The 26,719-nt window shown below is 34.6% G+C and overlaps 1 protein-coding gene across 12 annotated transcripts in view; it reads right to left on the bottom strand.

The window, feature by feature from the left end:
- DYRK1A (dual specificity tyrosine phosphorylation regulated kinase 1A) overlaps positions 1-26,719 on the bottom strand; it is a 152,448-nt gene that overhangs the window by 77,086 nt on the left and 48,643 nt on the right. For 9 of the 12 annotated variants that reach the window (XM_057504521.1, XM_036899220.2, XM_036899218.2 and 6 more), the window contains one exon: positions 21,023-21,107. The exons of 1 other annotated variant lie outside the window; for it this stretch is intronic. Coding sequence is in view for 6 of the 11 variants with exons in the window: in XM_036899220.2 (XP_036755115.2) it covers positions 21,023-21,032 (10 nt within the window). In the remaining 5 variants the exon portion in view is untranslated. Of the gene's footprint in view, positions 1-19,571; positions 19,665-21,022; positions 21,108-26,719 lie in introns of all 12 variants that reach the window. 2 more of the 12 variants (XM_057504549.1, XM_036899223.2) reach the window with 1 other exon arrangement.

The raw sequence follows: 26,719 nt of genomic DNA, 5'->3' as shown, positions 1-26,719 counted from the left end.
CACAAGGTAATCTTAACAGATGTGGGAAAAAAATATTTGATAAAGTCCAACATCCATTTCTAATTAAAAGAAAAAAAACAAAGACTTTCAGCAAACTAGGAATAGAAGGTATCTTCCTCAATCTGATGGACATTGGCCAAAACCCTACAGCTAATACCGTACCTACTGGTGAATGAATGTCCCCTTTCTAAAAAAAAGAAAAAGACATGGATGTCCTCTTTCACCACTTCTATTCGACATTGTACTCTATGTTCTGTAAGTATTCTACATTCATGGAGGTCCAAGGAGGTTTCAGCCAGTGCAGTAAGGCAAGAAAAGAAAGACAAGTTAACCAATGAAGCAAACCAAAGGAACAAAACAGCAGCAGACTCAGACTCCAAGAAGGGACTAGCAGTTACCAAAGGGGAGGGGTGGGGGAGGGCAGGTGCAGAGGGAGGGAGAAGGAGATTGAGGGGTATTATGATTAGTGCACACGGTGTGAGTGGGGTCACGGGGAAGACAGTTTAAGCACAGAGAAGACAAGAAGGGACTCTGTGGCATCGTACTACGCTGATGGACAGTGACTACAATGAGGTATGGGGCGGGGCGGTGGGGGAAACTCAGTAATAAGGGTGAATGTAGTAACCTTCGTTAAGAGTGTATCTCAATGAAACCTTAAAAAAAAAACAACCATACGCAATATTATGATGTATAAAAAAAAAAAAGAAATACAAGTTCACCAAACAGAAAAGGAAGAAGCAAAGCTATCATCACAGACAACAGGATCACCCATCTAGAAAATCTAATCAAATCTACCAAAAAGTAATTAGAATTAGTAAGTAACTTCAGCAAAGTTACAGAGAGCAAGATTAATATATGAAAATCTGTTGTATTTATTGTATATATTAGCAACTATCATCAGAAATTGAAATTTTAAAAATTGTTTATATTAGTATCAAAACTATGAAATACTTAGGTAAAAATCTGATAAAAGATGTGAAAGACTTGTACACTGAAAATTAGGAAAGTTAGAGATATTACAGAAACATCTATATAAAGGGAAATATACTGTGTGTTGAGTCTGAAAAATCCTCACTGACAAAATGTTGATTCTTCCTAAAATTATCTATAGATTCAACACAATCCCAATTGACATCCTAGTAGGCTTTTTTGTAGAAAATGATAAAATAATCTGACAATTCATATGGAAACACAAAGGACATTCAGTCATAATTTTGAGAAAGAAGATAGTTGTAGGACTAACACTACCAGATTTCAGTACTTATTCTAAGGCCACAGTGATATAGGCAATATGGTATTAGCATCAAGAAACACAAACAGATTAATGAAACAGAATACAAAGTCCAGAAACAGACCCACACACATATTTTAGACTCATTTTCCAAAGATGCAAAGGTAATTCAGTAGAGAAAGAATAGCCCCTTCAAGAAATGGTACTAGAATTACTGGATATCCATTTGCAAAAAATGTGGGGTTTTTTTTTAGCTACTACTTGTAGCATCATTTACAAATATTAATTCCAAAGGGATCACAGACTTAAATGTAAAACCTCAAACTGTAAAACCTGGAGGAAAAAAATGCCATGGGGAACCTTTTAGATCTTGGTACAATTAGGCAAAAGTTTTCCAAAAGCATGCTCCATAAAAGAACAAATAGATAATTTAGACTTGATAAAAATGTAAAGCATCCGTTTTTCAAGACACATTGAAGAAAATTAGAAGATAAGCCATAGATAGGCTAGGCAAAAATCTCTGCAAATCATGATATCTGATAAAGGACTTGTATCCACAACAGATAAAAAATTATTAAAGTTCAATAATAAAGAGAAGAAAAAAAGGAGAAACTTTTGTACAAGCACTTTACCAAAGATACAAATAAGCACATGCAAAGATGCTCAACTTCATTCATCACTAGGAAACACAATAAGTGTCACTAGACACTTATTAGAATGGCTAAAATTTAAAAGACTGACCACATAAAAACATGGCAAGATGTGGTGGAACTAAACTCTTCTACACTGTTGGTAGGGACGCAAAATGGCATAACCACTTTGAAAAACAGTTTAGCAATTTCTTAAAAAATGAAGCATGCCCCTGACATACAACCCAGTCATACCACTATTAGGTGTTTACCCCAGACAAACAAAAACACATCCATAGAAGGATTTATACATTAATATTCAGAGAACTTTATTTCTAACAACCAAAAACCATAAATACCCAACAAGCGAATAAACTATAGCATACCCATACAATGAAATACTACTCAGCAATATAAAAATGAACTATGGATATACACTATAATACGGATGAACCACAAAGTGATTATGCTGAATAAAACAACCAGATAAAAAAGATTCCATTTACATAAAAATCTAGAAAAGGTGAAATAATAGGGACAGAAAGCAGATCAGTAGCTACCTAGGGATTGGGGGTAAGGGAGGAGGGATAGAGGGGGAGGCGCAGAAGCAGAATGACTAAGAAGCACAAGGAAACTTTCAGGGGGTATGTCCATTATCCTGATTGTGGTGAAAGGTTTATGGGTGATACACATCAAAGTTCATCAGATCATACACTTAAATATGTGAAGTTACCTTATGCCAATTACAATAAAGCTATTTTTTTAAAGTTTTAACTCATCCAAAGACCTTGTATAGGTACACTCCCTACCCCCAAAATCCACTTCTCCTACAGCATATCCCATCTCATATAATGTAACTCAAACCTTCCCACTGTTTAAACCAAACACCTTGAAATTATTCAATACAATATTTTCATATTTTAAAATCAAAGAAAATACCCATTTTGAAATTTGTACCCATTCATAGAAGGCATGTGTTTAAAACACACACACACACACACACACACACACACACACACACACTCTGAAACACTGCTATGAAGAATTTTTAAATCCTACCCCCTCTTTTTTTTTACAAGAGAAGTTTCAAAGTCTATGCTGTCCACCCTTCAGGGCCCTCAACAACAGTCTCCTATACCACCTACATTAGTAAACTAAGTTTTCTAAACATGCCTCCACCTTCAACTGGTAGAGCATCCTTCACACCCTGCAGCCTTACAGCATCACCTTCTCAAATCCTATCCACTCCCTAAGACCATGCAAAATACCACTTTCACCAAGTATCTTTTCCTAGTCCTGATTGCTCCTGCTTCTGACATCTTACAGCACGGATAGTCTACCACGTGATATAGTTATGTAAAGACAGATCTCATCCACCTACATTAAATCATAAATTCCCTGAGTGCAGAAGTCTGTTCCTTTGACTATATGGATGAATAAAGCATTTCTGAACATGTGTTTTAAAATACACCTTCAATTTATATTCCTAGGAACATAGACTAATAATTAAATATTACGGTTTAATTTTTGTCTCATTCTCTGCAAGGCTGTAAGACTGTCCCATTAGCTTGTCTCTCTAATTGAACCAGGCTCTTAATTAGAAGACAGGTTAAAGGGGTAAACATTTTAGAAAACTTGATACAGATATCCAAATTCTCAGGGATTATTTTTGATGCCATTATGTTTCAGTGCTTTAGGACCAAAAGGGAGGGACGAAAGAAAGTTCAAAAGTTCTATGCTTTAACCAACAGACACAAAAAGTAAAGAGCATTGACTGCCATAAAACAAAGCAAAGAGAAGCCAAAGAAAATGAGAGCTGCAACAGTAAAACAGCAGCTCTTATTTTCAGGGAATGACACACCAGCCTGCTTGGAAGCTCAGGCACTGCAAGATCTAAGATACTAGGGGTCTTGATCACTGTGACCACACATAATGGACAAATGAATACCAGAAATGTTTTGTTCAATTGCTACCTATTCTTCTCAGGAAAGCATTCTTCCTACCTATTACTCTCCAGCTATTTGTATCTTAAGCTTTATTTAAAACCTTAACATTTCTCATGTTCCTAACCTCAAAACACCGGGTGATTTTTCTTCCCCGTACTCTTCCAGATAAATTTTTATGGCACTTTCTGTATAGCTGTATTGTGTTTTTATCTAACTTGGCATGTACTCATCTTCTCCTCTTACCCTCCTTGGACAAAGCACGGAGTCTGGTATTTCCTACAGAATCTCCCACCCAACAGGACCCAATAAAGACTCAATATAAACCAAAACTAGTATGTTCAAGCAACAGTTAAAACATATGAAATCACAAAGGTAACTAAGAGCAGGAGAAGGTAACTAACAACCTGATCTTACAACTAAACCTAGGAATGAGAACGGGGGTTCAAGTTCATGCTCTTATTTGGACAATGGGCAGTAGAAGATATTCTGCCCAAAAGCTAGCACCCATTTATTAAAAACAAACATGTATCTTTATAAAAGGTCAAAATCTTGAGAAAAATTAAATACGCTAATCACAATGGTACTATTTCTATTCTGGAAAAAAATGATCAATTTTACTGAACAGAATTTTGGAAAACCTGTGCACAATGCTGCTACGTGACATATCTTAAACAGACAAAGCTAAAGTATTCGTGTTATAAAGTATTTAATTGGGTGAAAATTTTATACAACTTAACTTCTATAATACACATATTGTGGTTACAGGTATTTAACATAGCAATTAAATCCCAATTTCCACTTCTGTTCTAAAATCCGCCTGCCCGCAGTGAGTGGGAACTGCTGCAGATCATTAAACACTCATTTATCAATGTCTCTCACTAGGCAACACAATGCCGCAGCAGAACAGCACACAGAATCCATCCTGAACCCCAGCAACAGCGGCTAATTAGCATAGCCTACCACTAAACCGGCACCACATGATTGGAACTGTTAGTCGCAATGCTAGCCAATCAAACTAGGTTATGCAAATAGCCCACTTTAGTTGCCAGGGCAGAGCTACTTCCAATTGTCCAATAGGAAAACAAGCAATAAACAAGAAATGAAATTGAGCTTTGTCACATTTTCAAGTTGCCCGTTAACACTTTCAGGTTTGGAACAAAATTAACAGCAAATGTACAGGATGAGAACCATATTGTACTTTCCACTCCAAAGCAATCCAGTCATAATACACACACAATATAGTTAAAGTAGTGTATCTGTTGTAATTTTAACTTTTTACTACATAGATATAAGCTGCAATCAACATTTCAACTACCCCCACCCCTCACTCAAAACAAGCATTATATAAATCTCTCTATACATTCAAATAGATTCTCAAACATTACATTTTAGAGAAATCCTGCAAAGCATTTTTATTCTATTATAGACAAATAAAGGCATAACGTGGGTATAAAAGGAATACATGGCTCACTGGAAGTCTTCAAACAAGCTTTATCAAATTGAAGAGAAATAACATTTTGTTTTGATTATGACACGTTAATATATAATTTCAAAATAATAAAACCTGAATTAAATATTAACCTACAGAGCTTAGAAAATGCAAACTGGAACAGAGTAAATAACACTCAAATCTGGGAACCCAAGTTCAACTAATATAACCATAACATAAACACATTATAGTCATATGTAAAATTTCTAATGTATAAAACATTAAAAAACACCTATGCCAGTACATACTAACAGCTACAAAGATACTTTGAAAGAACATCCAGTGTTCTGACAATTCTTAGTAGTTGAGAGAATTTCTTTAATCTCACATACTCAAAGAAATGCTTTGAAACACGTCAAGGAGACACAGTTCCCAATTGTGCCTTATAATTGTGTCTTTATAAAAGATACAATTTTATTTCAAAATAGATCAACTTGTCCCACCTATCCTAGCAATTATCTTCTTCTAAATGGAGTACAGATTTACCCCACACCAAGAAGTTAGTGATTTTTAAATATATTTTTCCATACAATGTCTGTAAATGTCTCCAGAAACACTTCTAGCATTTTGCAAAATATACTGAAGTAAGACAGAGGGCAGATTTCCAGCATCAAATTCAAAGAAAACAGCATGTTGGTCCCTTATCACTGCAAATTATCTTCCCCTTTAAGAAAACTAAATTCGCTTTTCCACCATTTCCAAGCACCCATCACCCACACTTTTCTCCTAATTTCTACTGATGTTCTCTCTTACTGAGGGAGTCTGGATGAAAACCACTTAAAGTCCGATGACACCAAACCAGAGTCAGATTCTTTGAGGAGAGGAACAGTAATTGAACTTTAAAGCTGGAAAAAATCTAATAGTAACCCCTCATTCTATAAACAAATTGTACTTTTTAAAAATAAGATAAAGATCCTAGGGATGAAAATCAAAGCCCTCCCAAATTATCTTCTAACAGTATCTATGATATCTATGAATAATCTATATATCAATCAGGTACCAATAAATGTCTTGGTCTGTTGTTCATATGAAAATATATTTAAAAATAAGCATTCAAAAAAAACTAGTTCAGACTCATTCCCCCTGCCACGATCTATAAAACCAAGGCTTAAGAAGTAAGAAAGGTTTGAAAATCATTCTGTAACCCAAAGCGTTTAATCCATTTCCCAAAAGACTCCATCTCAGTTTACTTCAAACTTTAGATATCATCTATTGTGGTTTTTAACTACTTGGAATGTTTACAAGCCTCCTCTAATGCTGAGGATAAAAGTAAGAACAGAAATAAAAGAGGAAAGTTTTTAAGCCAGTATAATTCATATTCTTGCCCATAATTATTTAATATTTTGGTTAATTCTCCCATATTCAAGCCTCTCTTACGCTATCCACATTGATAAAACAATCCTAATCCAGCCTGTCTTTCAATCTATATAGCAGTAAACAAGGCATTTTCCACGTAAATAAGAACTGTCTTCTGCTCCACCTCTTAAACATTCTTCCTATCACATAATTTTCCCATCCTTGAAGGGTAAAAAACTTAAAACCTTTGCACTCTTACTTTCATTTGGGGCCCAGAGACACAGGGAAATATCATCTGCCCAGTGACAGATGCTCTGGGCTAAAACATCCTGAATTTAAATGTTGTTTAGTTTATCATCAGTTCTTTTTAAAGCTACTTAAAATTGTGGAGTTTAGGAAAGTTATTAATGAGTACTATATTTAGAATCAGAAATTAAACATTTGAAATGTTTAAAAATAGTTAACTCACTGATTTAGAAATCTTCATTATATAACGTGTGTATTTTAGAATTCCTAATATGTTTTCTATGTATACAATTAACGATTAGCTTTTTAAAAATACAGTACTTCAATTGCTTTTCTACCCTATATTGTAAGAATAAATAACTAGTAGCTTCTCATCTGCAGTTAATGATGCTCAAGATGTATAAACAGCCTCAATTCTCTCAATGTATAAACAGGCCACTATTATACCAAGTAATAAATCACCCAAGATTATCTCAAATGACAAATCATACTATACCAGTGACTTTTTATTTTAGGGAGAAACACAATGTAGCTTTGTGGTTTTGAAAAATGGCAAATAGATAGAAATGTATTTTCCTTTTTAAACTTGAAGCTATCCAATTTGTAAAAATACTTTAAAAATTCTAAGCAACTATTTTGGTCAAGTTTGTAATACCTCATTCTATAAAGTGACATTGCCACCATGTTTTGCTAGACATCTTTTACAAAAGGTTAAGCCCAGTAAGGTGCCTGCACTCTCCCAACTTAAAAGCAATCTTGATGCTCTTTTCCCCTCTTTCCCATAAATCTGCTTAGGAAAAAACCGAAGGTAAACTGTTATTTAAATCTGAATTATAGACATACATTTTTAAATCTTGGACTATACTATTGTGGCTCAACTAACTCACATTTGGAACACGATCCCAGTCTCTTCCTCCTTCCTTCTTAAATCAAAGAAGGCACTTAGAACATCCAACTACTCACAACTGTGTATTAAATATACTTTCGTTCCCTCGTCCAGATATCATGGAAATATAACACCTGCCTGGTCAAGACTTTACTTAGCTAAATATTATCATAATTAATGCACACTGCCAAAACAGAAAAAAAAAGATTTTTGCAAATTAACTTGGGGGTTTAAAAACCCTTTTTATATCATGCTTATCAAGGCAATAAACAGTTTCATCTTTCTTAAGCATCTTCACCTTAATTGCATGAAGTATTTTTTTTTGTCAGGTTCCATGTCATACGAAAACAGAAAGATTTAACATATTTAGAGGGTATATTTAGTCTGACTTAAAAAATGAATACGAAAATTCACTTTCAAAAGCCCAGGGTGGAAAGCACCTGAAAGACATAAGCAGCCATCCTCCACAGCAGCTGAAGCCTACATAATAAAGAGAGGCCATGTGTTTGTCCATGAGATAATGGACAGAACATGTGGACAGGTCAAGGGCAGAGAAAAATGGGCCTCCAAAGCAAGTCCAAACCAAAAGTCACAAATGCAGAAACAGAAGTATAGTTGTTGACTTTCAACAGAGTTGCTTCTTACATGGGCAACTCTAAGTGGTATACTACCAGTGGGTAGCAGCAGGGAAGTTTAATTGGGACTAAAAAGGCTACCTACTTCTTCACATATACTACCAGAATTCATGAGTAAATAGAGAATCAAGAAGAACCATACTTGGAGTAGAGCCCGAGAAAATCTTTTAAGACTATCAGCAAGGAATGGAACCAACACCACACCCAGAAGCTCTGTTTCCTCAGTTGTAGGAAGTAGGAGCTTCTGAAAAGAAAACCAAGAGCACTAGACAGATTCAGTACACTTGTTCATATCCTCCATAATATCCACCAAACAGGAGTAACGAATCACAAAAATAAAAGCAATTCATTAAAGCATAGGATGGAGACTTAACCAGTGAATCAAAGACTCTGACAGATTTCTTAAGACAAAAGTTCAATAGAATCACAATAATAATCAACGTAAGGTTAGAAAGACCAAGAGCTGAAGGCTGGCACCCAGAACCACAGCAGAAGTGATAGGTGTCATTATGGGCAGAAAAGGAAAACTGGAGTAGAAGGAGGGGCAGAAGTTGGATTGATTTACTAGACCTACTGCATGGCCAGCCTCTCCCAATGGCTCTAAGAAGTATCTACTGCACAGTCAACACTGAGTCCCAGCCGCTCAAAAACACAATGAACAGTCACCACCAGGCTAAGGCCAAAGAATTCCGGTGAGGATACTAAGCCACACACCAAGAAAAGGCCACACAGGCAAAAGCACAGGTCCATACTGCTATCTGATGCCTCCTGAACCCGGCAATGGAAGGATGAAAACCTTCTTGCTAGAACCCCAAATCATATTCACTGAACTAAAGCCTGTCAGTCAGTCCAACATCTCTACAAGGGCCAGACCTGCACTCAGGACTTTTCAGTTGAGAGAGAAACTAACAATGGCAGAAGTAGTTCAGGTTCTTGAGTTGGACAACTGGGGTTCACATCATCATTTTACCACCTCAATCCTGGTGTTCACATTTCTCCTGTGAGTGGAACTAACCTAGTAACTCAATATTACAACTCCACCTATACAGGTCCTAATACACCATGTGTTTTTCCAGTATAGTTTTCAGTTTTCCATTTTCAAAAGAACCTCAAGACAAAAGCATGGAATTCAGTTAGAGTTCAGAAAAGATGCCTAAGTGTAAATAGTGATTGTCTGAGAATAAAGATTACGATCCCTGACTTCAAGCTCTACTACAAAGCCACAATAATCAAGACAATTTGGTACTGGCATAAGAACAGACCCACAGACCAATGGAACAGACTAGAGAGCCCAGCTATAAACCCAAACATATATGGTCAATTAATATAAGATAAAGGAGCCATGGACATACAGTGGGGAAATGACAGCCTCTTCAACAACTGGTGTTGGCAAAACTGGACAGTTACATGCAAGAGAATGAAACTAGATTACTGTTTAACCCCATACACAAAAGTAAACTCAAAATGGAGCAAAGACCTGAATGTAAGTCATGAAGCCATAAAACTCTTAGAAGAAAACATAGGCAAAAATCTCTTGAATACAAACATGAGCAACTTTTCCTGGAACACATCTCCTCAGGCAAGGGAAACAAAATTAAATATGAACAAATGGGACTACATCATGCTAAAAAACCTCTGTACAGCAAAAGACACCATCAGCAGAACAAAAAGGCATCCTACAGTATGGGAGAATATATTTGTAAATGACATATCCGACAAGGGGTTAACATAGAAAATACATAAAGAACTCACATGCCTCAACACCCAAAAAGCAAATAACCCTATTAAAAACATGGGCAAAGAATATGAACAGACAATTCTTCAAAGAAGAAATTCAGACGGCCAACAGACACATGAAAAGATGCTCCACATCGCTAATTATCAGGGAAATGCAAATTAAAACCACTATGAGGTATCACCTCACAACAGTTGGGATGGCCAACATAGAAAAGACTAGGAACAACAAATGCTGTTGAAGATGCAGAGAAAGGGGAACCCCCCTACACTGCTGGTGGGAATGTAAACTAGTTCAACCATTGTGGAAAGCAGTATGGAGGTTCCTTAAAAAAGTCAAAATAGGAATACCATTTGACCCAGGAATTCCATTCCTAGGAATTTACCCTAAGAATGCAGGACCCCAGATTCAAAAAGACATATACACCCCTATGTTTACTGCAGCACTATTTACTATAGCCAAGAAATGAAAGCAACCTAAGTGTCCATCAGTAGATAAATGGATAAAGAAGATGAGGTACATATACACAATGGAATATTATTCAGCCATAATAAGAAAACAAATCCTACCATTTGCAATAACACGGACAGAGCTAGAGGGTATTATGCTCAGTGAAATAAGCCAGGCAGAGAAAGACAAGTACCAAATGATTTCACTCATCTGTGGAGCATAAGAACAAAGGAAAAACTGAAGGAACAAAAAAGCAGCAGACTCACCGAACCCAAGAATGGACTAACAGTCACCAAAGGGAAAGGGACTGGGCAGGGGGGGAAAGCGGGGAAGAAGGGGAATAAGGGGCATTACGGCTAGCACACACACAATGTGGGGGGGGGGGGCGCACAGGGAAGGCCATATACCACAGAGAAGACAAGTAGTGACTCTATAGCATCTTACTACACTGATGGACAGACAGTTACTGTAATGGGGTATGGGGTGCAGACTCGATAATGGGAGGAATCTAGTATCCACAATGTTGCTCATGTGATTGTATATAAAGATACCCAAAGAAAAAAGTTATAAAAAAAATTCATCACACAGTTCACTTAAAATGGTGAGTTTTATACTTCAATAAAGCTGATTATCAACAAATCAAAAAAAAGTGATTGGTGGCTAAAGGCTGTGAGGTAGAAAGAAAGTCCTAGAGCACTTGTTTCCTATCTTGGGAAATTAAGAGAAACTATCTAAAAACTGATGGCTCAAGAAAGAGATATTAAAATCAATTGTAAAAAATTTTAGTAAGAATCAACACAGAAACTTTAAAAGAGGAAAAGAAATTGGCAGGAAAAGTGGTAGCATAGACAGCTACTTGATTTCCTTCTGGGAGGACAGTCATTAGATTTTTAAATAATAAAAGAGAGCTATAAACACATTACTGTATTTAAAGTGATGGTAGTAACCAAATGAATAATTTAAAAATTGAAGATTGATAGGGGTTTTACCATTAAGGAGAGAGAATAAGGAAGAGGAAAACTTGTTTTCATTTTTTTACTTCCCAAATGGATTAAACTTTATTAACGTGTATGTAAACTTAGCTATCAATTCTTACTATAGAAGAAAAGTACAAATCTGAATTTAACATGTCAGTTGAGCATGGCCTGAATGAATACATGGTTGACTGTAACCAGCAGATTACAGAAACAACATTCAACAATTTTTTTTAGCTTTTGTAACTTCATACAAAGAAGATATAGGTTTTACTAACTAGATAAAATACTTACATTTTCAAGTGTCTGCTTTTGAGTACTCGATTCCATGTAGTATATTTTGGTGTATTTTTTAGATAGTGTGTAAAAAATGGAAGTGAATTTAACTTGTGTTTCTCTAATCTCTAACATAGATCCACTTAATTTGGATCACTACACTTCTTTAGAAGACTAGAAAAGAGGATACAGTACTCAACCAAACTAAAGAGGGACCAATACCTAGCCTGATGTCAATTACCAAAGGAAAAGGGAGAAAAAGCACTTTAAAGTAAAATCATATACTACACCTTTGAAGGAGATGATCTACACTATCAAACCTTAACCAGTAGCTTTTTCACATCAGCGTTTTTATTTTAGGTTTTCCTTTCAAAGGATTTTACTTCTTAAAGTAAACCAAAATTTATTCTAAAAACTTTTTAAACAGTGGCCAAATCTATACATTTTCTAAAGCTACAAAAACCAAATTCCATCAAATTATTCCTAAAACCAATCATTTTACTTTGCTTGAATCTACAATTCAAATCACCATCCACAATACGCATCTTCACAACTCGTATTTGCTTAAGAACACATTCCTTTTTAAAGCAGTAATTACTTCCACAGACTTTCCAGAAGAGCTAATATAGATAAGCTTATACATCTTATCAGAACTTAAGAGTAAATTATTGATGAAGCCCTTGGGAATCCCTTTCACTAAAAACAGGAAATATAACACACAAAGGTCACCACAATCAACAGATTATTAATGGGTTTAACAAATATTTAAATCTATTATGTTCCAAGCTTTACACTAATAAGAGAGTCCTAATTTCTCCATACAAAAACTTAAAAGGCTCCTGTATAAAATAATATTATGAACAAAATTAAAAGAAATGTAAACTAGAAAATGTATTATTAGCAGTAAGTAAAAAGTAGAAACATGCTAAGGAAGAGTCAGGAGTCACACTCCTGGGTATGCATCCTAGCTCCATGCCTTACTAGCTGTGTGACTTGGGCAGGCTATCTAACCTCTCTGGCTGTGTTAATCATCGTACCTATCTCAGACTTGTCATGATAAATGAGTAAATAAATGAAAATCGTTTAGAATAGCTTAGGGCATATAACAAAGGTTCAATGAGGAACTCATAAATAAATAAAAAACTCAAGAGAAATATCAGCAAAGAACATTAAAAGAAAATTCACAGACCATATGAATAACATAAGAAAACCTATTCAATTTCACTAATATTCAAACAAATGCAAATTAAAATATTCCCTATCACATTGGCAAACATTTTTAAATACCCAAGATTCTACAGTACTGGAAAATTCTGACATGTAGCTGGTAGAAGAATAAAATGTACGTTAAGAAGATACTTTATGTATCCCAAGTCTTTAAAATGTACATATCCTTTAACTCAACAACTGTAACTTCAAGGAATTGGATCTAAGGCAATAAATCCAAGATGAACACAAAGACTTCCACAATAATGTTCACTTAAACATTATTTATGAACTAATTAGCAATAATGGGGAATAGGTTAAATAATAACTGATTTGTAGAATACTAATAAGCATTAAAAATTATGTTATACAAGAGTATTAATGATGGAGAAATGCTTAAATTTTAAAAGACTGTATAGTAAGTAAAATATGACTCCAATTTTATTTCTTAAAAATTGTTTGAAGAAGCCACATGCACAGAAAGTCATAGGTAATATATATACTAAAAAATAACAATGATACTCTCTGACTATTAGGATTTCTGATAATTTTTATTTTTATTTTTACTTTTCTTTGAAACAGTATGATTTTTAATTAAAAATATATAAACTAGATTGTGGTGGTGGTAGCTGCACCACTGTGTGATTTCAATGAAAATTCAAACTCACTAAAAAAAAATGCATGAATTTTATGATGTGAATTATATTTCAAGAAATATTTATACACATGCATTTTACATATTAAAAAAGTAAGGAAGGTGGAGTAAATGGTCCCTGCCCTCAAAGAGAAAAAAGTTACAAATGTGTCATGTTTTATTTAATGGGGAAGAAGGAGATCTAAAGTACCTCAGAAATATTTCAACGATAAAACTGCATAACTGCAACAAAGTATTTTTCTACTATATTCATGTAAAATGGGTTTTATACAATCATTTCAAGTACATCAGTATGAAAAAACAATGTTAATTTTAGTTAACTTGTTTCACAGAGAAAAACACTTTACCCAGCACATTTTTTTCCCTATACTACTATGCTCCTGAAAATCCTTTCTGAATAATTTCAGTCCAATCATAGACCACATAGTGGCAGGTAAGTAGAAAAATCAGCATCAATGCCTAATAAATGAAACAGTCCTTCAACACAAATTTTAAATTGCTGTAAATGAGGTATGAATTTAAATTCTAAGTCTAATAATACAGAAAAAACAAATAAAATTTGAGGCATTAACATGTAATTTGAGAAGACATGCCAATTTCTCAAACAAAGACAAATTCAAGAAAATCCAAGCCCCAAATATGCATAATAGTAAGGTAACTGGGAAGGGCCATGATAATAATAAAAGTAAGAGCTTATCTACTGGGCATGTGCTACATATGCACTCTGCACTACATGTATTACGAGGCAGTGTTACCGTTATTTTGTTTCTTATTCCCCTTATGAAGAAACTGAGCTTTGGAGCTTTGTAGTTGCTCTTACAGTTAGCTTTATATTAATGTATTTATATCACTTTTCCCTTCTTTTCATTATGTGTCTTGTGGTGCAGGAGTGTGATCTACTGATTCCTGTATTTAGGAACATCACTGAAATTTAATCAGTAACTTTATCCCCCTCTCTTCCCTCTTCTGCCAGTATCTGATTTGAAGTAGCATCTTTCTACTCCCCTTGAGTAACTGAAGCAATCAGCAACTTTATTCTTTCTTTTATTACTATTTGCATTCAATCTTCATTGCAGAGAACACAGCCATTACAAATTACATTCACTCATAACCATCATTTAAGTTTCACAGGTACCTATTTAATGCTCCTTTTTTATCAATGTCCGCACAGTGGTTTCTTTGACTGCCAGTTCATTCTCCAGTAGATTCCTGATGTGTTAAGAAACAATAGTCCCCAAATTCACACTCATGTTCACAACATTTTGTCTGCCGTTCTTATGCTTTATTCAGTTTGGCTATATATAAAGCTCCTGGCTCTGTTTTGTTTTCCCTGAGGTGTTACTCCATTGCTTCTGGCATAAAGCATTGCTATCAAAATCAGGTAATCTAATATTCTTCCCCTTAAAAATGACTTGGGTCTTTGCCTAGATACCCCAAGAATTTCCTTTTGTTTAAAGACCAGTAATTTGTACAGAAGATGTCTACATACTGGTCATTTCTGGATTAATTTATCCAAGTACACAGCATGTCCTTTCCAAATGTAGTGGCTAATCTTTAATACCAGGAAATTTACTTGAGTTTTCATTATTAGTATTTATTAAGTTTCACTGCTTTGGTTCTTCTTCAGACTTATTTCTCAAATGTTTAAACTTCACTGCCTGTCTTTAATAACTGTCATTTTCTCTAGAATGCACCTTTTTCTTCTTTTTTTTGTTTAAACTTTTTTTCTCCTATTCATCTTGTTTCTCTGAAGAAATTTTCCATTGGGTTTTTTCACTCTCATGTTCCTTCTAGTTTAGGCTTCATTTTTTGAGTAATTTTCTTTTTATTCTCTTTCCTGAGTTACCAAATTATAAGATTTCCTTATTTGGATTTATGTAGCTCCTTCCTTATTTGTATGACTTTCTGAATTTCTTTGGGGTTCGTTTTGAACCACTAAGTTATAGTTTTCACTAGTTTTATGGGTATTTCTTTCTGGCATGCTTTATTGTCTGCAAAAGTATTGTTCTGCCCCTTATTCCTTTTTTTCTTATAAAACCTCTGTCAGGAATTTGACTGTGACCCTTTGCCACTGCTCATTTTCATGCAAAACGAAAAACTTTAAGGAAACTTAGTAGCTTTTCCAGCCTCAGTCTCAGTCTTTTTCTGTTTTCATAAAGGAGACTATAATACAGCCTTATGAATGAGATCTGTGCTTTCACCTTCTCCCACTTGATCTGAGCTGTTTTCATTTGCCTCCATGTCTCCATTCTGCTTCATTTGGATTCTATTCCCAGCAGCATCTCCTTAAGTGGGGGCGGGAGGGGGTGCACTTGATCAGGAAGGGAGCTTCAACTGGTTAGTTTTGAAAATTCATAAAGGATCAGATGGCTCTGACCCCTCAGAACTCACTGTGGGCCCCTCGTTTCCTGGGAACTTAAAAACATCTCTGTTTCAGCTGCTTTCTCAATTTTGCTTGCCACGCTTTCCAGGGAGTCTTTGTTGACCATCTTGGGGTTCTCCTGATCTTTGGTCCATCAGATACCCTACTGCCTCCTTCTGCACTGCTCTATACAATGCTAAAACACCTCATATGTCTTAATAGTTACTAGAGATATGTCCTTAGCTGTTTGTATTAGGGTTTGTAGGGAGACTTCACCTAGTCTTGTAGAAGGTGTCTCTGAGTTTTTGGTTTTGCTTCCTAGACACTCAGTTTTTAAGGGAAATTGTGGATATTCAAAAAAAGATTTCCTGCTATCACCTTCCCAGAACTCAAACATTCTTTTGGAGGTATATTTACCAAGTATCTCCAAAATCTAAATAAATGAACATTAACCTATTTGCTTTCACCTGGGTCTTGAAAAAAGGCACTAAGGTCTAAGAAATACAACTGCAATGTGGCTAACCTCAGGTTTCCCATCATCTTTTCTATAAATATCTTATGTTCTCCTTTTGTGATATATGCATGATGTAATCATTACTAATCACTTCCACTTAGAAATTAGAAACTTAAATAAAAATATGCACTATAAAAGGAAAAGGAAGTAGTGAATGAGGAACTCTTAAAACATCTGAAGAAATATATTAAAGCAGAAATGCACGTTAAGATATTTTTAGGCATTAGTAGGATAGCAAAACTGTTCTCTTTGCAATAATTTTTTGAGCACATTTTTGTCCCAGGAACACTGCTAGACAGACACAAGACATACAGAGGATAGGACCTGATGTTCAAAGTGAGAGCAGATCTCTACAGTTAGTTAAGTTTTTGATAACATAGGGAAACATTTATGAAATAATGTTAGGCCAATAAAAAGATGTTAAATAATAAAAAATAGATTCTACCCAAGGATATCATCCTGTATGGATATTCAAGGTAATCTCAATTCATCAAAAATGGCACAGAAAACAAAAACCTGGAGGGAATATGCCATAGCGCAGTGGACAATAGAACTCTGGTGTGTTTCCTTCTTACCTATTTCCTTATAAATTTCCAGTTTTTTCAGTGATTGTGTATTACTTAATAAACAGAGAAAAAGTAAAAACCTGAGAGCAAAAAAAAAAATCCACTGGATTTACCATTTACCAAACAATAGATTTGTTGAATTATTCAGAGCAAAATGAGATTGCAGGCGGTTAAGAAACACATGAGAGCTCAAGAAGGGAAAACGCATGTAGAGACCAGATACACAGGACCATGTGAAAAACAATTTCAAAAGGAGGCAAATTGGTAATATACACTAAAAAACTGAAATGTACAAACCCTTTGGCTCCCTCAATTCACCCTGTATGTGAATGGGATTAAGGAAGTTGGTTTTTTTTTAATGTACAGATCTGATTTCTAATTGTTCTATAACAATATGCCATACACCTATGATCATTGAAATATGCAATGTGCCCTAAAAACTTCCATTTTAAAATTAGTTAGGGACAAAATTTATAATTTTGCACATCAAATTATTTTAAGCACTTAAATTCATACATATAAGAAATATGACACTATGAACAAATCACAATTTAAAATAAATTTCTCAAGTATTCTTCCCCAAAGAGTTATAGCTCTCTATGTTCTAGAACTATTTTAAGTTTTAAAGTGACTAACTTATCACTGCTGTTAACAATCTTAGTTGTTAAAGAAGCCCATGTCAACAAAATAAAGAATGGGATCAAGTGCTGTATACAACAGCTCTTCCCAAATACAAATAATGTTCCATTGGATGTTAATGGGTATATGTAAAAAATAATTTTATTTTTAATATTTTATTTATATATTATATAACTTTATATAATACATACTTATATGTAATTTATGATATATTTATAATATTTAGTTTATTATATGTAATTTATAATATATTTATAATATTTAGTTTATAATAAATATACTTATTTATTATTTTTATTTATTATACTATTAATGATGGGGAGGTCCTTTTATCAAATAAATGGAAAAAATACAAGAGCTTTTATGTTAATATGCACAGTAATCTATGAAGCGGTCAATTCCCAAATTCATTCTCAGAAGGAAGTGATCCTACATCTTTAATAAACTGAATTTGGTCACCTCTTAATTCAAAGGGTCAAGACAGACTCCTAATTCCCAGGGTGACAGTGTGTCTGTCACTCATCACTTACAGGAATAAAGAGTAAATGGGAGATGAAGGAGTGTGTGCAGGGGAAACATCCAGGAGGTAGTTACATGAGTCTGGAACTCAGGTGAGAAGAGTAGAATACAAATGTAGATTCTGAAACCACAAGCATGGGGGTCAGGTGAAGTTGTTGCTGTGAATGCTATTAACCGAACAGTATTTTCTGATTTTACTCTAGATGACTTGAACTCAATAGGTAAGTTTTTAAAATTTATCATAAACATCCACTACACCACTTGTTTACTCTCTGCCCCCTCCTCCAAATGAACTATGTTTTCCTGGATTCCTAAGCACAGGGATCCTTACGGGCAGAGCACCTGGTACAATGCAAATATTAGCCAAATGAATGTATGGTCAGAAGTAAATTTTCTTCCAAAAATAAAAAAATCCAATTTTGCCTCATTTATATAGCAATTGTATCTTAAAATAGGCAAAAAGACCCTCCAATTAAACAAATACAAGAGCACCTATATACACATGTACTAGATATACATCAAAAGCTTGGGGTTCAGTAAGAATTGGTATTAAGCTTTTGATCTTGAAAGAACAGTCAAAACTACTTCAGTGTCCTTCCTAGTATCCCTGAACCTGCACCTAGTCAAGGATATGGTATGAGACAGTGAGGTTATCATCACATTTAAACATACAGTCAGTCCCATGAACACCTAAGGAAAAACAGAATACTCACTTTCGAGTGTACATAAGCACTCTAGAAATAACATTCACTGAAAAACTCCTTATGAACTTCTGTGTGTTAAAACTCTACCAGTTGAAGTATAATAAATGTGTGCATAGTAATACAAGAGCAAACTGCTGCATTAATTAATGATTAGGAAAGCTGTTAATTTTATGTTCAAAAACAATTATTAACTTTTAAATTGTTAAAAGGGAAATACATCAATACTTAACACATACATTAGAAGCAGCCAGATCTTCCTTACTAGGGTTTTCTCCTTTAAGCCAATAAACATTGATAATTTTTTAAAGAATACAAGCCCAAATAAGAGAGACTGGACTATAAGACTAATCTTTGTAGAATTTTGTGTTCCAACATTCATAAAATTAACCTGATAACCTTTATAAACTGTATTTACTCTTTAGATATTTATTTCATTTCATTTCATCCATAAAATGCCATTCAAGAAAAAGCTATTTGGGAACACTTCGTATCTTGTGAAGATAAAATAGCAACTTTGCCACCTCAAAATTTCATAAGGGAACATCTCCAATATCATTAATATTCATGGATAAATCTATGAGATACCCCAAAAATACTTTGTTCCTCTACTGACCTCAGTTGAAAGTGAGCATCTACTTGGTATAGCCAATGTGCAGTATAGTGCCCAAGGAGCAATCCGGGAGCTGACAGTGCTGAGAAACTGTTCCTGCACCAAAAGGTCAAACTTATAAAATCTGACAACAAAATTTTCATAAAACTCTAAATTTTTTCTCTCTAAATATTCCTATTTAACTTCTCTATGATGGTGATATTCAGCCTCAGCATCATGTTGGTTTTATCAGCCACTCAGCCAGAATGTGTATATGGTGCACCTCATACAGGTATGTATGTATGTGCACACCTGAGAGACAGATTATGGAGATGATTACTCAATCACCTTTTCCTTAAAAAAGAATTACCATTAGTTTGAGTCCCTCTTGACTGTAAATATTACTTGTTCTATAATTTAAGAATATATTCAAGCACATTTCTTCATTCAAAAATGGTACATCTGAGACATATTTTTAAATCCCACTTAAGTCAAAAATGGTATTTTTTTTTTAGAAAACAAAGATCACCAAAAATAAAAACCAATTGCAAAAACTAAGAATTACACCAATGACGTAATTAACTATCTATTCAAGGCTTATATATTTTTCTTATTCCAGTTAAAGAACAAATTTTCTGTTTATAAATATAATCAAATAAGACTATCTCTGACAAAGTCTACAAATATAAGTCACTTGCTTCAACAAAATGCCTCACAATTGGCCTGATTTAAGAACATACTGGTTTAAAGTCAACAGTTTATCCACTAATTACACTTTTTTAAGAGTTTGAACACAGTCATAGATGGAATAGACTCCATTTTCCCAAGTACGAATAAGATCACCTGAATTAAGTATACAGCAATCAAAAATATTCTTTCAAAAATGCCTTCATATTGCTTTTCCTGTATAAATATAAATGACAAAAGGCATGAAAGGAGAGGAGGAAGGAAATAAATAAAAAAGAGAAAGCGGGATGGAGAGAAGGAAAGAAAAAACAAAATCCCAGATCCTATTTCTTTAAGGAATCATACATATGGGTGTAATATTAATTTGTCAGTCTTATTTAAGATACCCTAGCATCTACTCCCTATGCCTTTAAAAGATTCGCTCTATTCTAATAGGGATCTGAAGGAAACATGTTTTCAACCATAAAGGTGAATATTCTATTTATTTAACAGAAATACTTCAATTCTCACCAAAGTATTAGACAACCATCCACTTTTGAAATGGTCAAGTACTAGCAATTATTATGCTGTATTCATAGTAATACCATTGGTAAGTCACTGATTAGCTAACTCACTCCCAAAGTCAAGTTTAATAAATAACCCAACTATCTTTTGCATTAACTGATCCAAGTTAATTCCTCCCATTAATGATGTTTATCTGAAAGCTCCCCCATTCAAAATATACCACCACCAATTCCCACATTCTCTCAGACAGCCATAGTTTTACGGTATTTCAAAACTTGAGTCACCTGTATGCATCGTCTTCTTTCAAGTCTCATATCATCCTGATGGGGTGGGGGAAGGGAGGGAAGAGTCCAGCAGCAAAACTATACACTGTGTGAAGAAAAACAGATTATGATAAGACATAAGGATGCAAGACAATTACCCCTAACTGAGGAACATCTAATGTAACGACAATTCCCAAAACATTGAGAGAAAATTACTGCAAATTCATTTACTAACATTCATTTAAGCTTACTTGAAAATATTTCTAATGAAAAGTGATTATATATAACATGAAGTATTCAACTGTCAAGGAGAAAAAGTTAAATTTGCCTTCCACCCAATGAAAATTCCAGGCATTTCTAGGTATGAAGTAACAGTCAATATTCCACTGAACTATATAAATTATCTGGAGAGAAAAATCTACATTTTGTAATGTCCATCAGTTCACCAATCATGTGAGTTCACTTTTCATCATAGCTTACTAGCAGAGGTAAGCAGAGGTAATTAAAGTCACTTTACAGGAAAGATAACGTCAATCTATCAATGGTATTTGTAAATGAAGTTCTCAAACACTGTTCACAAAGGCTCCCCCTAAGCTCACAAGCCCCCTTTTGGGCTCCAGGTGGTTTCTCTTACTCTGTTATAATTCTTTCACTGTACTTCCTATTTATTGCTTCCACTGCTACCTCATGAGACTAGCAAATTTCAAAACGGCTGATGGGAAAGCAAAAGCAACCTCATAGTTATCAAATGAGAGCACAGAGTAACAAAAGAGATAAACATACACACAGGCTTTTCAAACCTTCCTTATTATAAATGAGTTTGATCTAAAAATTTATTTTTTAAATTGACATTGTGTAATTCAAAAAATATTACAAAGGAAATAATGTTGTTTATGTTAGCCAAGTTCCCAGCCTAGCCAAAAGAAATCTACTGATACCAAAAGACATTACTGGTCATGAGCAGTGGGGACACTTAAGAAGAATTACATAAAGTTAACTAATTCTAAATCCTCTCTTTATCTGGAGAAATTCTAAAATAGGTTGTATTCCTTTGTTAGCTCTCTCTCAACTCCTAATATCTGTAATTCCCTAAATTTTACATGATGGTATCCCAATCATCCTGCTTAATAATCTTTTCCCTTAAGTAGCTCTATGTTCCTAAGTTACCATTCAGTTTCTATTGCCTCAGTGTATTCATTTCAGGTATGTAACAGGAAGAAATCAACTGGACTGAAATAATTCATTTTAAAACTTGCAATTTCAACAAAGATGCTAGCTAGCCCAAACAAACCTCTAATTGGTAGAATTCTAATAATGTAGTAAAACAAAGTAAAAAACTACTGAGGTAGTTTGAAGAAAAACATTTTAGACAGTGGGTCATAAAAAGCATTTTAGACAAGACTCATAAATTCAAGTCTGTATTTACTGACCCCAAATATTTCTCCTTTTCACTTACTTCTCCCTCCAACTTCTGAATTTCCAGGTTTTTTAAAAGCCAGAAATTTGTACTCCAAATAGCAACAAATGAAAGAGGAGCTCAAGGGGCAGGGGTTTAAATGAATGAATTAGTTGTAACTTAGGAATTGCTGTGCCTAAAAATCAATACCTATATTCCAGACTCCATTCCTTAGGAACCACCTTTCCTGTTTAGATGCTGCTGTGGTATTAGTAAAACCTTAGACATGGAACCAACTGGTACCCAATTTGGGGGACATATGGATAGATGGATGGATGGATGAACATTATTAGAGCACTACATCAGAACAGTTTTATTTGCAAAAATAGGATTTAGAACAAGATTTAAGTTTTATTTTGAAAACAGTTTTCTAATAATTTTTCCCTCATAAATGGTCAGTCTTTATAATGCACCATGCAGAAAGGAAATGTGAACTAAATCTCTAGCTATGAACTATGTGTTATCAAATTGTTTAGGCTCTCCACATCATATTCTTCATCTATGAGATGTTACAATGCTACCTATGCCTCAGCAACCTCAGTGGATTTGATGTAAAAGCATCTAAAGAGGTAAGATTAATCAAATAAGACATTAGAATTTTTTTATTTTTTTAAATGCTGTTAGAAATCAGCAAATTATTTCATTGTTGTATTAAATATCTAAAGGCAATATGGGTGGGCCAGAGGCACAATGGTTAACCCATCTGATTATAGACAAGAGAAAAGTTATCAAAACTGTCTGACCATATAAAGATACCTCAAGACAAATACTGGGCATAGAAGCCACAGGGCATAAATCTGCAAAGAAGTAAAAAGTTAACCTTTTCAAAGAATATTGCTTCTCTCTCACTTACCAACTTTACATTTCCCTGTATGGCCCCGGAAGATGACTGGTTAGCCAGAGACGGGTAAGATTCCTCAAGGGAGGAACAACCTAAGACAGGCACAGTCGAAGGGGGGGCCATCAGGTGAGAAATTGGGGATCAACAGAGGTGAGGCTTAGAACCTCACCCCCCTGTTTTGAGAGAAATCTGCACCTGTGGATGTTTTGTTGCCCTTGTCTAGCTTGGATTAATACTTAGTCTATAAGCACAGACCTGATCATCTACATTTGCCCTCTTACAGCACTAAATTATGTTTTCTACCTTTATCTTGCATCTACCTACCACTTCAGCATTTAATAAAAATAATAATAATAATAATAATAAGGGAGAAATGTGGGATTCACATATAAATCAAGTATAAAAATCAAACGAATAATCATATCTGACTTGATTGTTTATAGTTCATGATGCGTGATCAAAACTGAAAGTTTCTGTGACATGACTGCCCTTGCATTGTTCACCATGTAAGAACTTATTCACTATGTAAGAACTTGTTCACCATGTAAGAACTTGTTCATTATGCTTCAGAAGATTGGAGACTGTTGAGAATTAGGCTTGGGGTTGATTAATGATTGTGCATTGAGTCCCCTATACAGAATTTTATTGTTGTTAACAACCATTTGATCAATAAATATGAGAGATGCCTTCTCAAAAAAACAAAAAAAAATAAGTTAACTGCTAAACAGTTAAAAAAAAAAAAAAACTGTCTGACCATAAACCTGACATCTTTTAGAAAAGCCAACCATTAATCACTTCTCATTTGAAAAGCAGCCTTGAGCAAAAGATTAAAGTATCTCTGAGTCACAAAATTTCCTGCTCTCATATGCAGCAGCTAAATCATCATATACTACTAAGTAATGCTGAGTAACACTGAGGAAAACCCCTTAAGTCTTGATTGCTTAAATAAAGATCACTTCAGGCTGATCACTTTTCATAAAAAATTGTTTATATTAGGTCAGAGTTTTATGACAATAAGTAGATAACAGCAAACACCCAATGTACTTTTTGAAAACTATAAATAAAATTTTCTTTCTAAAGAAGCTTAAAAATCCAGATAAGTCATAGTTTATACTTTCTCAGAAAACCTTACAGTGTATTTTTCATCTTTTCCCCCACAAATGAAGTCATTCACAAGTTATGGGCAAAATTAGATGCTAATGAAAAGCATCTACTACCTTACCACATGAGCCTCACATAATCCTCAGAATCTTTTACAGTATGTTTCAGCTCATTTTTTGCCAAAGGCAATATAATGGTCTACAAATAATCTGGGAACTGAGAGCTTAAATGGGAACTGGAAGCTAAACTTACAAACCATTCTTTAGTTGCCTGAAAATCACTGCATAAAAGTAACCTCCAGTTTACTTCTCGGAATTTCAACAGGCTGAGTTGAAGTACAACAAGGAAGGTTCAGTGCTCAATTATCAGACTCAGTCCCTTCATCTGTCTCCTTCTACACAAGGAGAAGCAGAGAGGGGGAAAGGTAGATGGGAAGGGAAGGCAGCAGGGAAGAGAGAGAAAAAGAAAGCTGAAGAGAGAGAGAGAAAAAATATTGAGAAACCTAATTAAAAGCTCTGACATACTGAGATTTTTAAGGTAGTACTCTGCAAAGATGAAGACTAGCAAAACTGTGATTGAAATGAATTCATTAGCATCATATGGCAAATCCAGATGCACTCTGGAGTTAATGACCTATATGGTAGCTACGATGTTTTCTCCTGTGTCACAGTTGTTTTCTAAAGACAAAACTAAAAATTGTATCTAGCTTCAAAACAACTGAAGTAGTAGGGAAGTATTACAAGCAACAGGTGAACAAAACGATTATGATACAAGCTTCAGAAGTACCAGCAGGTACTGTTTTATTTCGTAACCTGAGTGAACTGAGTTTTTCTTTAGTCTTTTAATTTTAATGTTATATATTCTCATATGTTTATTTCACAACTTAAAAAACTGAACCAACATGAAAAATAAAATATTATGCACAATGGGATTTAAAAGGACAATTTTGAATGTTCAGAAGATTCCAGTTGAGAATAAGCTCCCATCCCCAAAAGAAAAAGCTAAAATAATGAAATAAGGAAAACTTAGTTTACAGATCTAAAATTTGATTCCATGGGTTAAAATTACAGTATGATTATCCAGAAAGTATACATTTGACTGGCTTTTCTTATGAACTTCTGCTCATTTACACTAACATTAAGAAGCAAAAGAAGAAAACATCTTCTTTTTCCAAATTTTCTACAATGTAATAACTAAAGGAATCAAAGGGAAAAGCAAACAGGGAAATGCCACAGTTCTGATACCCAACAGAAGAAAAAAAAAATTCCATAACTCTAATTCCCAGTAAGATGATCAAATGGCCTAAGAGAAACAGCATTTTCACTAACTGGGTACTACAAAATCCTAAAATCCAAAAAAACATTTATGACTCCCCACAATATCCCTAGGAAATAGTCACAGTCTTAAAATAAAAAAGGCAAAAAAAGCTTTTAAACTTCAGAATGTGACATCCAATCAAAATGATGAATAAAACTGTAGGGAAAGGAACATTTGCTCAACACTTACTATATACCAGCCACTCAACTGAGACGCTTTACAGAGGTAGACACATCTAATCTCCTAACAGCCCTACAAGAAGGCAGTATTATTTCCACTTCCTCAACAGGGAAAAAGCAAAGGTCAGAGAGCTTGACTGGCCTGGCCTATAGTCACAGTTTGTCAACTCTGGTCCCACACCAAAGTTCCTATTTCTGGCACACCAAAATGCCTCTCATTAAGGATCACTAAAATGGTTATGAAAAAATTACAAAGATGCAAGAATCTAGGTGTATCTAACTCCAATTTTAGACCCTGTACTCAATTTTCTACCTCAACCATCCCAAATATGAAAGCTCGTAAGCAGTAAATTAATTTGTAAAAAACACTTCAAATTTATGAAAGCATTAAAGTAATAACTTCCCCCCAAAAAGCTGTTCTAGCAGAGAAAATCTGATTGCAGCATATAACAGATTGGTGTATTTCCTTTACCAAAAATATTTTTAAGGGAGAAAAACTGAAAAGAGGGTAAAAACCAATAGGAGGTAAGTCATTCTGGCACCAAAGCCTTGGACAAAACGAAAGAATATGAAGAATTATCAACCTGAATCTTGGGTTCTACAACTCCAATGGCACATTGCAGGTAGGAGTGGCTGAGATACGTATTTAAAGGGGATAGAGGATCTGACTTCTCATGACATTATGTAAGAACTAATGTAACCCTGAGTAAGCACTGGAGAGAAGGTTCAGGAACTAAGAGCTGTGTGGATTAAATAAGCGTTGCCCAAAGTTTTTTGCTACATGTCAAGCACCAAGTTACTTGGCCTCTCTGGGACTACATGGA

The sequence above is a fragment of the Manis pentadactyla genome, chromosome 1, assembly GCF_030020395.1.
Source record: "Manis pentadactyla isolate mManPen7 chromosome 1, mManPen7.hap1, whole genome shotgun sequence".
Taxonomy (NCBI): Eukaryota; Metazoa; Chordata; class Mammalia; order Pholidota; family Manidae; genus Manis; species Manis pentadactyla.
This window is presented reverse-complemented; position numbering and strand designations above follow the sequence as displayed.